At 50.6% G+C, this 12,743-nt stretch overlaps 1 protein-coding gene across 1 annotated transcript; it reads left to right on the forward strand.

Annotated features, from left to right (window-relative positions):
- The first annotated feature begins 7,793 nt into the window (after positions 1–7,793).
- On the forward strand, positions 7,794–10,972 carry LOC142359060 (olfactory receptor 14J1-like). Its single transcript, XM_075411908.1, has 3 exons — positions 7,794–7,822; positions 9,409–9,462; positions 10,009–10,972. Exons 1-3 carry the CDS (start codon positions 7,794–7,796, stop codon positions 10,970–10,972), a joined length of 1,047 nt encoding a protein of 348 aa, XP_075268023.1.
- Positions 10,973–12,743: the final 1,771 nt, after the last annotated feature.

Genomic DNA, 12,743 nt, shown 5'->3' on the forward strand with positions numbered 1-12,743 from the left:
CCCCACCCCCCAGCTGTGCCCCTTCCTGGAGTCCGGTGAAAATTAACCCTGTCCTGGCCAAACCCAGGACACACAGGGAGAAAGCTTTAGAGAGCCCTAACCTCTCCAGAGACACACTACAATAGGAAAAGGCACCCAGTCTCCATAGGGTTTGCGTATCTTTCCCATTGGGGTGGCTAGAGTTTGCATGCAGCTCTGGATCCTTGTCATCACTGCTCCCTCCCAAAATCTGTCCTTGAATTTCACATCTTTCATCTCGAGATCTGTGTGCTGTGATTGAGAGGAACTGGGGCAGAGCACGATGGAACAGTCGTACTGTCTTGGAGGGTTCAATCCCTCTTCTTGAGTGTCCCTATCACTTTGACAGTGAAGGAGGCTTTTTCTCCACCTTGCAACAGTCTCAGCCCCACTTGAAGAGAAACTCTCAGTGAGTTTATGTCCACTCCAAAATGGGGCAGAGGGACTGGGAGGCAGGGCAGGGAGAGGCTAGTCTTGTGGAAGGATGGGTGATTTGACATTTTCCACACAGGATATTTCCATAAATAGGGGAATGGCTGAAGAAGTCTGGATTGAATTCTGCCTTGAATATAGATGATCTCTTCTGCCACTGTTTATGCAGGAGAGGATACAAGTTTAGCGGCTCAGCTGCACTGGAGTCAGCTGATGTGGCTGAGCCCAGGCATGACAAGACCACTGACCAGCCCCCACTATGAAATCCCTCCCATGACCAAGTCCAGGGCCTGCAGTCCTTCAGGGATGTCCCTGACTTGCTCTGGGTCTCCCACAGGCCACAGCTCCTCACAGGTTCAGCCGCTGGCTGCTCTGTCTTTCCAGAGCACATCTCCATCTACTTGTGTCCACAGCAACTTCTCCACACCCTCTTTGGAAACATCTCTTCCATAGACCCACAGAGCCAATGCAGTGGTCTTCATCCAATTTCCCTTTCAACCTTCCCTTGACTAGGATGCCTGCAGCATGCAGTCTGCATATGGCTTGTAATGATGAGATTAAGACACTCAGACCAGGTCTTGGTGATTTTGCTCATGAAGATTCCTTTTGATTTTAAAGGAAAAGACAATCAGCAAGCAAGTTGTTGTTGGGGTTTAAAATGGGAAAACATAGGGAAAGGATATAAAAGGGTCTGGTTGAATTTTTGCCAGGTTTCTCTTGAGTACGCTGCCCTGCACTGACTTCTCCCTTCATAGTGGACATGTGCGAATGGTAGTGAACTTCAAGCTGATGAGCAGGACACAGGGTGTGTATAGCACCAACTGCAGCAGGGCTGCTAATATCAGCATCTGGGTGCTAGCAATGGGGATACCACGGGACTCTGGGTCCAGGTACTTGACTGAATGAATATCTGCAGAGGAGCTGGGTCTACCCTTGAGAGGTTTCCCAGCTGGATAAGGCTCTCTAGTTTCCCTCCTGCCTGCCAGGAGCACATCCACACTGTGAGAGCTGAGGAGCTCGTGGACAAAAAGTGCAGGGCAAGTTGGCAAAAGCTGGATTGAGAACTGGCTGAATGGCAGAACTCAGAGGGTTGTCATCAGCGGCGCTGAGTCTAGTTGGAGGCCGGTAACAAGTGGTGTCCCTCAGGGGTCAGTACTGGGCCCAGTTTTATTTAACTTCTTTATCAACTACCTGGATGAAGAGTTAGAATGTACCCTCAACAAGTTTGCTGACGACACCAAACTGGGAGGTGTGGTAGATACACCAGCAGGCTGTGCTGCCGTTCAGCGAGACCTAGATAGGCTGGAAAGTTGGGCAGAGAGGAACCTAATGAGGTTCAACAAGGGCAAATGCAGGGTCCTGCACCTGGGGAGGAACAACCTCATGCACCAGTACAGGCTTGGGGTGGACCTGCTGGAGCGCAGTTCTGCGGAGACGGACGTGAGTGTCCTGGTGGACGACAGGTTAACCATGAGCCAGCAGTGTGCCCTGGCTGCCAAGAAGGCCAATGGCATCCTGGGATGCATTAAAAAGAGTGTGGCCAGCAAGTCGAGGGAGGATCTCCTTCCCCTCTACAGTGCCCTGGTGAGGCCTCATCTGGAGTACGGTGTGCAGTTCTGGGCTCCCCAATTCAAGAAAGATGAGGAACTACTGGAGAGAGTCCAGCAGAGGACTACAAAGACGATGAGGGGACTGGAACATCTCTCCTGCAAGGAGAGGCTGAGGGAGCTGGGCTTGTTCAGCCTGAAGAAGAGAAGGCTGAAAGGGGACCTAATAAATGCTTATAAATATCTGGAAGGTGAGTGTCAGGAGGATGGGGACAAACTCTTTTCAGTGGTGCCCAGTGACAGGACAAGGGGCAATGGGCACCAACTAAAGCAGAGGAAGTTCCGTCTGAACATGAAGAAGAACTTCTTCCCTCTGAGGGTGACAGAGCACTGGAACAGGCTGCCCAGGGAGGCTGTGGAGTCTCCTTCTCTGGAGATATTCAAGACCCACCTGGACGTGGTCCTGTGCAGCCTGCTGTAGGTGACCCTGTTTGGGCAGGGGGGTTGGACTAGATGTCCCACAGAGGTCCCTTCCAACCCCTACCATTCTGTGATTCTGTGATTCTGTGGTCCAATGCACTATTAAGAGTTGACCTTATCCAAGGGACCCGTGACTTAATCTCCATCCATTGCTGGGTTTCGCTTAGAGTTCTTCCTCTTAGGCACCTGGAATGGGGAGATCTTGCTGAAGAAGACTGAGGCAAAGAGGACACATACAATCTCAGACATATCTACCTCCGCTCTTGCTGAATTCAGCAGTGGCCACACACCATCTTTGTTTCTGCTTTAACTGTGCTAAAGGAGTACCAGCCCGTTGCTGTGGCCTTGAACTCCCTTGCAAGTGTCAACTCCAGCGGAGCGCTGGCTTTTCTAAACCCAAGCACATTTCTGAATTCCTCCTCTGTTTCCACCCTTGCATCCAACTCTTGTATCCTTCTTTTTTTACATAGAGCTCCCACATGAGTTTCCCGTTTCCCCAAGTTTCTCTCCCAATAGCTCTGCTTGTTTTCCTGACTATTGACATGCACAGCCTCCTGCTTGAAAGACACCATCTTCAAAGGCCAGATGTCTTGAGCTGTGCTGCCTTTGTGTACTGCTCGCGTGGGCTCCCTCATTAAAAGTTGCAGGACTAGGCCAAAGTCTGCTTATCTTCATATCGGGCAGTGATATTCTGAGCATAGTGATGCTCACATTGCTATGACACAGGGCAGAAATGCTTCTGTCCTTCTGACATTGTTTAATTTTAGGCTTGACTACTTTGTATAATCAATGCATGTCTTACTAACAATTGTGTCCTTGAAGAGGAGCTAACAGACTGATAAAAGGGGAACATCCAGCCCAGAAGGCACTGAAAGCTGGACGATTGCCAAAGAAGCATGAAGTTAACAAAGACTGAGGAAAACTAGGAAAAAGGTAAAGGCGGCAAGGGGAGATTGCAACCACCGACTCAATTCAGAACCAAAAAGTCTGCACCTCCCCAGCTTGCGAGTATGCATAGTTAAGCAAGGAAGGAGTAAACTTCTATGACAAGCGTGTAACGTGGTGAACCAGTCAGAATGCAATGAGTAATTGCTTTGTTTTGGTAAGAGTATATAGAACTTGTGACTCTGCTAAACATTGTGCTAGCTTTGTGGAATTATCACCTAGCACCAACATCTACACAAATCTGCAAGAAAGACAACACCTCTGCTCTGTGTGTGTATTGGCGTACTGTGCACTGGGTAAATGACCACACTTTTGGGAGAACAATTTGAGGTCTAACATCTACTCTCTTTTATTGTCATTCCCCTTGGGAGGTGAGACTCCATTATTTCATGGTCATGGCAGTCAAGGCTGACACAGGTTTTAACCTCCATGATTAACTCTCCCTTCTTTGTGAGTTGTAGATGCATATCAACATCACCATTGTTGATCAATCTCACAGCTGAGCTGTAAAGACCAGTGTCCCAAGCTGGGTCTTGACCAAGACCCTCCAGAGACCTCCAGGACAATTTTCATGCTGTTGCGGTCCCCTTCCAGGAAATGCCAAGGTGATTAAAGTCAGCAAAGGGACATTAATTCATTATCTCCCACCACAATGTCACCTTTACCAGTTTCTCCTCTGAACCTGATCCATAAGGGCTTACCCAAATAGTTCATCCCATAGAGAAGCTCCACACATCTAAGCAGCTCCTTCACACTGAGGACACCTCCCTCCTGATCTTTCTGGCCTGTCTCTCCTTCTCATCTGTATCCACCCATCACAGCACCCCAATCATGTCAGCTGTCTCAGCATGCCTCAGTCGTTCTTCACTCCAGGTGGGATGAAGAGATAGCTTGGGGCCTCCAGCTCCTCCTCCCTGTGCCCCAGGCTGAGGCCATTGGTGCATGTCTGGGCTGCAGCACCTCAGCTGTGGCCTATCGGGGCGGAGAGCAGACTTACAGAAAGAAACCTGTTACCAAGCGCCCAAGGCCTTGTGTGTGCAAAGGCTTTGCTTCAGAGCTGAGACATGCTGGAGGGGACGACAGGTGGCAATGTAAAGGAGAAATGAGGTGCCCACAAAGAGAGCAAACCCTGCTTTGGGCAAGGCCAGGAGAGGGGTATGCTGTCTGCTATGTCTCTGCAGCCCTGGGGGCCTGTGGTGGAGGTGAAGCTGATGTCAGGAAGGAAGAGATGATGTTGAAAATGTCCTTGGGTGTGGACATCCTGTGATCCAGGCACACCATGAAAATCATAGAATCATAGGTTGTAATAGACCTCTAAGATCATCAGGTCCAACCATCAACCCAACACCACCATGCCTACTAAACCATGTCCCAAAGTGCAATATTCACATATTTTTTGAACATGTCCAGGGATGGTGACTCAATCACCTCTCTGTGCAGCCTATTCCAACGCCTGACCACTCTTTCAGGAAAGAAACTTTTCCTAATATCTAACCTAAACCTCCCCTGATGCAACTTGAGACCATTGCCTCTCATCCTGTAACTAGGTACCTGGGAGAAGAGACCAACACCCACCTCACTACAACCGCCTTTCAGGTAGTTGTAGAGAGCAAGAAGGTCGCCCCTCAGCCTCCTCTTCTCCAGACTAAACAGGCCCAGCTCCCTCAGTCGCTCCTCGTAAGACTTCTTCTCTAGACCCCTCACCAGCCTTGTTGCTCTTCTCTGGACACGCTCCAGCACCTCAATGTCCTTCTTGTAGTGAGGGGCCCAAAACTGAACACAGCACTCGAGGTGCAGCCTCACCAGTGCCGAGCAGAGGGCCACGATCACCTCCCTACTCCTGCTGGCCACACTATTCCTGACACAAGCCAGGATGCCATTGGCCTTCTTGGCCACCTGGGCACACTGCTGGCTCGTGGTCAGCCAACTGCCGACCAACACCCCAAGGTCCTTTTCCACTGGGCAGCTCTCCAGCCACTCCTCCCCAAGCCTGTAGCGTTGCATGGGGTTGTTGTGACCCAAGTGCAGGACGCGGCACTTGGTCTTGTTGAACCTCATACAGTTGGCCTCAGCCCATGATCCAGCCTGTCCACATGCCTCTGCAGAGCTTTCCTACCCTTGAGCAGATCGACACTCCCACCCAGCTTGGTGTCATCTGCAATCTTACTGAGGGAGAGCTCTGTCTTCTCATCCAGATCATTGATAATGATGTTAAACAAGGCTGGACCCAAAACTGAGCCCTGGGGGACACCACTTGTGACTGACCACCACCTGGATTTGGCACTATTCACCAACACTCTCTGCACTCAGCCATTCATCCAGTTCTTTATCCAGCAGAGAGTACACCCATCCAAACCATGGGCAGCTAGTTTCTCCAGGAGGATGCTGTGGGGAACAGTGTCAAAGACCTTACGAAAGTCCAGGCAAATAATATCCACAGCCTTTCCCTTGTCCACTAGGCGGGTCACCTGGTCATAGAAGGAGATCAAGTTGGTGAAGCAGAACCTGCCTTTCAGGTATCCATGCTGGCTGGGGCTGATCCCATGGTTGTCCCTCACATGTCCTGTGAGCGCACTCACAATGAATCACTCCATAATTTTGCCCAGCACTGAGGTCAGGCTGACAAGCCTGTAGCTCCCAGGATCATTCCTTCCAGCCCTTCTTGTAGATGAGTGTTACAATGGCGATCCTCCAGTCCTCTGGGACTTCCCCTGTCAGCTAGGACATCACTACCAGCCTGATCCATGACTGTACCATCAAAGGGATGGTTAAATGATGGGTGAGAGAAGATCCAGCAGAGTTTGAGAGGGAATGCCCTCAAGTGGAGACCCTGCTGTGACGTGCTTGGTGTTCATGCACTGCCATGCATCCACTGGGTAGAGAAGGGACAGACCTTGCATCACTGCAGTGGTGGGACTCAGTGACTGCACAAAGGCACGAAATCTGTGTGAGATGCCCTGGGTGGTGCCTGTCACACAATGACTCTGAAAGAGGATGGGGTTCCTGCATGGGACTTGTACTGTCCATGTCAGATGCATGCAGTTGTCCTGGAGAGCCCTGGCACATTCCACAGTCATAGATGTCTGTAAATGTGAAATAAATGAAGATTCAGCTGCCCTGAATGAGGTTAGGCAATGAAGGGATGCATATGAGACAAACCCCATCATACTGTTAAGGCCACGTGGACAAAACAGCTGACGGAGAACAGAAAGGGAGAGACTTTGTTCTCCCTGTGCCACAGGACTCCATTTGGTCAGGATGATTACATCCATCAGCAGCCCTGGACATAAGGAACATTTAAAGGTTGATTTGTCTTCAAGGTGGGCACTTTCTGTCATTGAAGTTGGCCAAAAGGTTTTCCCACCAGCCTCCAGGAAGGTGCCCTCAGACGCTGCCCTGTCTCTTTAAACTGCTCCATCAGAGCTTGTAGTTACCAGCAAGCATCTTGGTCATCTCTGGAACTAAACCTGTCACCAAGTGTCTGCGTCTGAACATCTTCCTCCTGCTCTCCACCTCCATTAATTACCAAGGGAGCTGAGAAAAGGATCTGCCATGCAGGAGGCTGTTTTGTGCCAATCTCAATTGAGGCAAGAGGAGTCCCACCTCCTGTGGGTTTTGTGGTGAGCATGAGAGAGACCTGAGTCCTCAGGACTTCAAACTCAGGATGAGATGCCTCCAATGACTAGGCTCAATCCCTTCCCTCAGCAGGGGCAAATGAGATTCCTTCCTGTCACTTTCTGGTTGTCCTGTCTTGTGATGGGGCAAGGAAAGGTGATTTTTGTTTCTAACTCTTTCTCTGAGAGGAGAATTGACGCTGTTGAAACTGAGTGTCTCTCCCCAGCTGAGGGAGGCAACAGGACTGATTGCTTCAGCCTGTTTCACAGCAAGTTGTCCTGGAGACCAAAAGACACCTCGAGGGAGCCCAGAGTGGGTAAGGATATTGCTGCCTTGTGCTGGTCCTGTGCTGCTGATCTGGGCTGGGCTCCTGGGATGGAGGGAACTCCTGGCAAGTGGGCAGCACTTGCAGAGAAACAGCTGTGCCCAGGAGCAGCTCCTCTGCAAAGCACAGCAGGGCTGAGGGCACTGCCTGCAGGCAGCGAGGGGAGAGGTGCGAGGTGGACATAGGTTAAAGGCAGTGCGGGGTGGGAAGACGCTGAGAGCTCACTGAGGGAGAAATTTTCACAACCCATGAAATGGTAAGTCCCTGGAAGCAGGGCAGTGAATCTGCTGCTGCTGGAGGGATCTCCAAAAGCTGGCACATCCTACAGCCTACAGGATCTTTGTGGAGGATTGTCACAGCTTCTCAAGCCTAGAGGGGGAAGACACCTTCCAGAGAAGTTTTTCCCTGCCCTGCCATCAGAGGAGCAGGGCATGCTGACTGCCTTCTCCGGAGATTACTGGTAGGATGTTAAGCCAGGTGTGTAGCCAAGTGTGCCCAGGACGGTCCTCCAGAGCAGGGTCCCTTTACTGCAGGAGTCTGTATGCTGGGGTCAGTGCTCAGCCTGCCCGGGGAGCTCCAGATCGTGCTGTGGGGAGAATCTGTGGGTGGAAGAAGGGACCCCCAGTAGGGCAGTGTTTTTCTCCTACCAGGAGACTGCTGCATGGGTCAGCTGCTCACAGCTCCAGTTTACCCCCAGAATATTTCCTAAGGCTGACTCAAGAAGAAGGTCATGCGCAGGATTACTGTAAAGATAACAAAAACTTCCTCAATTTGTGTTATCAGTTTCCCTTTTGGAAGAGGGAGGGCAGTGTAAAAGGGATAAATGGAACAGGAGCTTTCAGCCTTGAAGCAGTCACTGAGATTCCTGAGCCAGTGATCAGTAACTCTGATAGGAGCCTCCTAAAGCACCCTCAGCCATTCCTCTGCCTATGGACAGCACCAGCATCACCTTTCCTGGACCTACCAGGCTTAGCCTGACCTTTCATTTTCCACCTGCAAACAGGAACATACACCCAGGCAGTGCCCTGCAAACAGGCAGGTTTCTGTAGGGCCAGGGTGAGTGCACAGGGGTTGGGATGGGGTCTGTGAGTGCTGTAATGGAAAAGACATGGGAGAGTGAAACATCTTTCAGGAGGAAAATTTCCAGGCAGCAGATATATCATCAGGGAAGGAGCAGAACAGAAAACCAGATATGATGGGAGGGAGAAATCATAAAACTCTGCATCATCCCCTCCAGTGCAGAGCCCTTCCTCTGAGTAAGCCCCCTTGCCTTCTCTCCCACCCAGCACAGCCTCTGCCCTCAGGGCTGAGGTCTCCAAACCATGAACCACCTCCTCTGCAGCAGAGCTCCAGCAGAGCCAGGGGGCAGCTCTCCAGCCACATCTCCATTTCTCTGCTGCAGATGACAGGGGCTCAGAGCTCAACTGCCCGGCAATGTTGGTGTCTGGGAGGGGACGTGCCCAGCTGGGTATGGGTAACGCTGTGCTGAGGGCGTGGCTGCCTCTGCCCTGGCTTTTCTCAGACTCCCTATTGCTGGATATTTGCTTGTTTCTCCTCTTGTCTGTGTTATTCCTATTGTTGTTTCATTGCTGTCATCAGCTTCGTTAGGGAGCTGGAGTTTCAGCTGCAGAGTCACAGACTGATCTTGTGGGTCCTTTCCTGCAGGTGTGTCCGTGGGAACAAGTGCCCCAACTTTCATCTGCCCTGTGGGGCTGTGGTCAATGCAGTCTGTGGGGCTGGAGGATCAGCTGCTTTTCCCTTCATCAGATGCTATTGTTAGGACACTTGGCTGTCTCCTTGAGGTGTACTTCCAAGCTCTGAGCTGCCCTCTACAAAGTGAACTTCTCTCCTCACAATCTTTTATTATCTAAAAGCCCCACAGAGAACCACAGAGATGCTACAATGGAGGAAATGCTGTTGGGTTGGTGAAAGGAGCCATGAGTGTCCTTGGCTAGAAGTGAGGTGCTGAGACCTTTAGAAAGAGTGAGACATTTAGCAGTCTGCACTGAATCCCTCTGTTTTCAGTAACGTCTGGTTATTTTTCAGGGTAATGCAGCAGTGTGATCACCTTCCATCTCACAAAGAACAAGCCCAGGGCAGGTCAGAAGAAGGCAGAGGGACAGACCAGCTGCCCTCACTCTGCATTAAGCCAGAAGCAATTTCATATGCCTCACCAGTGTCCCTCTCTTCTCCCTGAGTGCAGCAGAAATGCTGAAGGTGTCTGAACTCCAAGAAAACTCCCCAGGTAAGCTGGGGGAGCTTTATGAACCCCAAACTTCTCCAACTTTTCTCTGTTATTGCCGTTCCTTAGCACTGAGAGTGCAGAGGCTGAAAAGGTGATTTTCTGTGAGGAGCGGTTTCATCTGACCAAGTCGGACACCAGGATAGACCCCTGACATCACTACTCCCATGAGCTCCTTGCTGCATAGCAGGGCAGACTCCTCAAAAGGCAGAGGACAGAGGTCCTGCTCCTTACAGTACCTTCAGCCAGCACCAACCAGACCTCGAACAAGGAAGCTGAAGAAAGTTCTCATTGAAAATGAATGGAAAATGCTCAGAAGTTCAGCAGTGTTAAAGTTCTAGGAGTATGGCTTTGCATTTCCAATGACAATTCTCCCCTAACAATTTATTGATTCTTCCTCTAAGGACAGGATCCCATGCCCAAAGGAAACACCTGTCCAACAGCAGCTCCATCACCCAGTTCCTCCTCCTGGCATTCGCAGACACACGGGAGCTGCAGCTCTTGCACTTCTGGCTCCTCCTGGGCATCTACCTGGCTGCCCTCCTTGGAAACGCCCTCATCGTCATCTCTGTAGCCTGTGACAACCACCTCCAAACTCCCATGTACTTTTTCCTCCTCAACCTCTCCCTCCTTGACCTGGCATCCATCTCTACGACTGTCCCCAAAGCCATGGCCAATTTGCTCTGGGACACCAGGACCATCTCCTATGCAGGGTGTGCTGCCCAGCTCTTTTTGGTTTCCTTCTTAGTAGTAGCAGAGCATTGTCTTCTGACCATCATGGCCTATGACCGATACATTGCCATCTGCAAACCCCTGCACTACAGGACCCTCCTGGGCAGCAGAGCTTGTGTCCACATGGCAGTAGCTGCCTGGAGCAGTGGCTTTCTCAATTCTCTGCTGCACACTGCCAATACATTTTCAATTCCTCTCTGCCACGGCAATGCTGTGGATCAGTTCTTCTGTGAAATCCCCCAGATCCTCAAGCTCTCCTGCTCACACTCCTACCTCAGGGAAGCTGGGCTTCTTGGGTTTAGTGTTTCTTTATCTTTTGGGTGTTTTGTTTTCATTGTGCTGTCCTATGTGCAGATCTTCAGGGCCGTGCTGAGGATCCCCTCTGCACAGGGACGGTACAAAGCCTTTTCCACGTGCCTCCCTCACCTGGCTGTGGTCTCCCTGTTTTTCAGCACTGCAGTGTTTGCCTACCTGAAGCCTCCCTCCATCTCTTCCCCATTGCTTGATCTGGTGATTACAGTGCTGTACTCAGTGGTTCCTCCAGCAATGAACCCCTTCATTTACAGCATGAGGAACCAGGAGCTCAAAGACGCCCTGAAGAAGCAAATTCAATCTGTAGTATTTCAGCAGCAGTAAGGTGCCACATCTCTTCACAAGTGGTTTCCAACATATCTAGGGAACCTCCTGTGCTTTGGACATTTTACCTGTGACAATTCTGCTTCTCAAGAACCATGAACCCAGCTTGTCTGACAGAGTTACCTTTGCATATGTGTCTGGCACAGTGGAAAAGGTGCCCTCCCATGCCATGTCTCTGTAATAAAACAGGATTTTCTAAATGCCAGTGTCTCCAGGCTTTGCTCTCTTCCCAAAACTGAGGTCATGAAAAAGCTGAAAATATTCTCCCCATGAGGCTGTGCTGCTGTGCTGGGGTTCTCCATGCACTGAGGGGAGGAGTATATGGGGTGATATGTTAGGGAATAGGACTAGAGTGAGCTTTCACTGGTGTCCTCCCTGTTCAGCCCTATCCAGCACCAGCCACTCACCAAAGGTTTATGTGTGAGCTTTTCTGCACGGCCTCTTTGCTCCTCCCGCTGTGTTCAGTCCCTGCACAGGGAGGACAACCAGCCCTTCTCGACCTCTCTCCTTGTACAGACCCTGGCAGACCTCAGAGCAGGGATGTCTGCGAAACCCCACGTGGGATGCGGATAGGGCTGGGTAGGTTCCACAACCTGTGGGAGGCTGTTTCAAGTAGGAGGAACAGAAGGGGAACAGGGTACAAAGGGATGTACTGCAGATCATGAGAGGCAAGCTGCTCCTCACACCGAATACACCCTTCCCCATGCTGCACCTGAACACTGCAGCCATTGGACCATGTGTGGGACAGCAGGGCTGGGCTGGGACAGGCCAGGGAACTGACAGGAGCCACTAAGCACCACTTGCCACGGGGTGACCACCTGGAATTTGTGGCTTCAAGGAGTCAAGAGCAAAGGGAAGAGATTCAGATTTCACATCCCCAGGAATAGTACTGACGAGCTGGAGTGGGTTTAGCAAAGATTTCCCAGGACAGCCATGGACTGGAGAGCATTGCCTGTTAGAAGAGGCTGAGGGAGCTGGGCTTGTCAAGCCCAGAGAAGGGATGGCTGAGGCTGACATCATCCCAGCCTGCCAGTACTTACAAGGAGATCATGGAGAATACAGACCCATCTCTTCAACAAGATTCATGGTGAGAAGACAAAATTCAGTGGGAGGAAGGTGAAAGAGGAGAGGTTCAGCCAGGACAGAAGGACAAGATTTTTCCCCAGGAGCTCATCCAAGTGCAGGAACAGGTCACCCAGAGAAGCTGGGCAGTCTCTGTCCCTAGGAGTTTCAAACTTGGACTGAAGCAAGCATTGAACTACTTGGTCTGACCAATTTTCAGACAGGTTGCGTTGAAGATTTCCTTATGTCCCATCCAGCTGCAGTTGTCTTCAATTCCTGCGACTATGGGCCCTGTTTCTAACAGGAGCAGAGCAGAGGTCTGTGGGGCTTGAGTCCTTCTGTGCTGTAAGGGACCATTTACACCAACATCTAAACAGGGGTAGAGAGGCTGACACCAGAGTGTGACTTGCTCTGGGCAAAGACTGAGAAGTGCCAGGCAAAGAAGTTTTGGGACACACAGGGCTCTTTGCAAGACACCAAATGATCTATTTTTAATACCTTTAGGTTTTTCAGATGTCATTTAATGACAATGAAAATTTCTGCAAGATTAACTGAAAACAAAGATCTAAAGCAAGAAATGTGTCAACACTTCTCAGCTTTTTTTCAGTCTTCAGGTGTCTTTTGTGACTTACTTCTGTTACCAATACTGTGTCTCTTATTTCATCTCCCTCATCATTCAGGAGTTGTTACCACTCCAGATCCAATGGCC

The sequence above is a fragment of the Opisthocomus hoazin genome, unplaced genomic scaffold, assembly GCF_030867145.1.
Source record: "Opisthocomus hoazin isolate bOpiHoa1 unplaced genomic scaffold, bOpiHoa1.hap1 HAP1_SCAFFOLD_15, whole genome shotgun sequence".
NCBI classification, from domain to species: Eukaryota; Metazoa; Chordata; class Aves; order Opisthocomiformes; family Opisthocomidae; genus Opisthocomus; species Opisthocomus hoazin.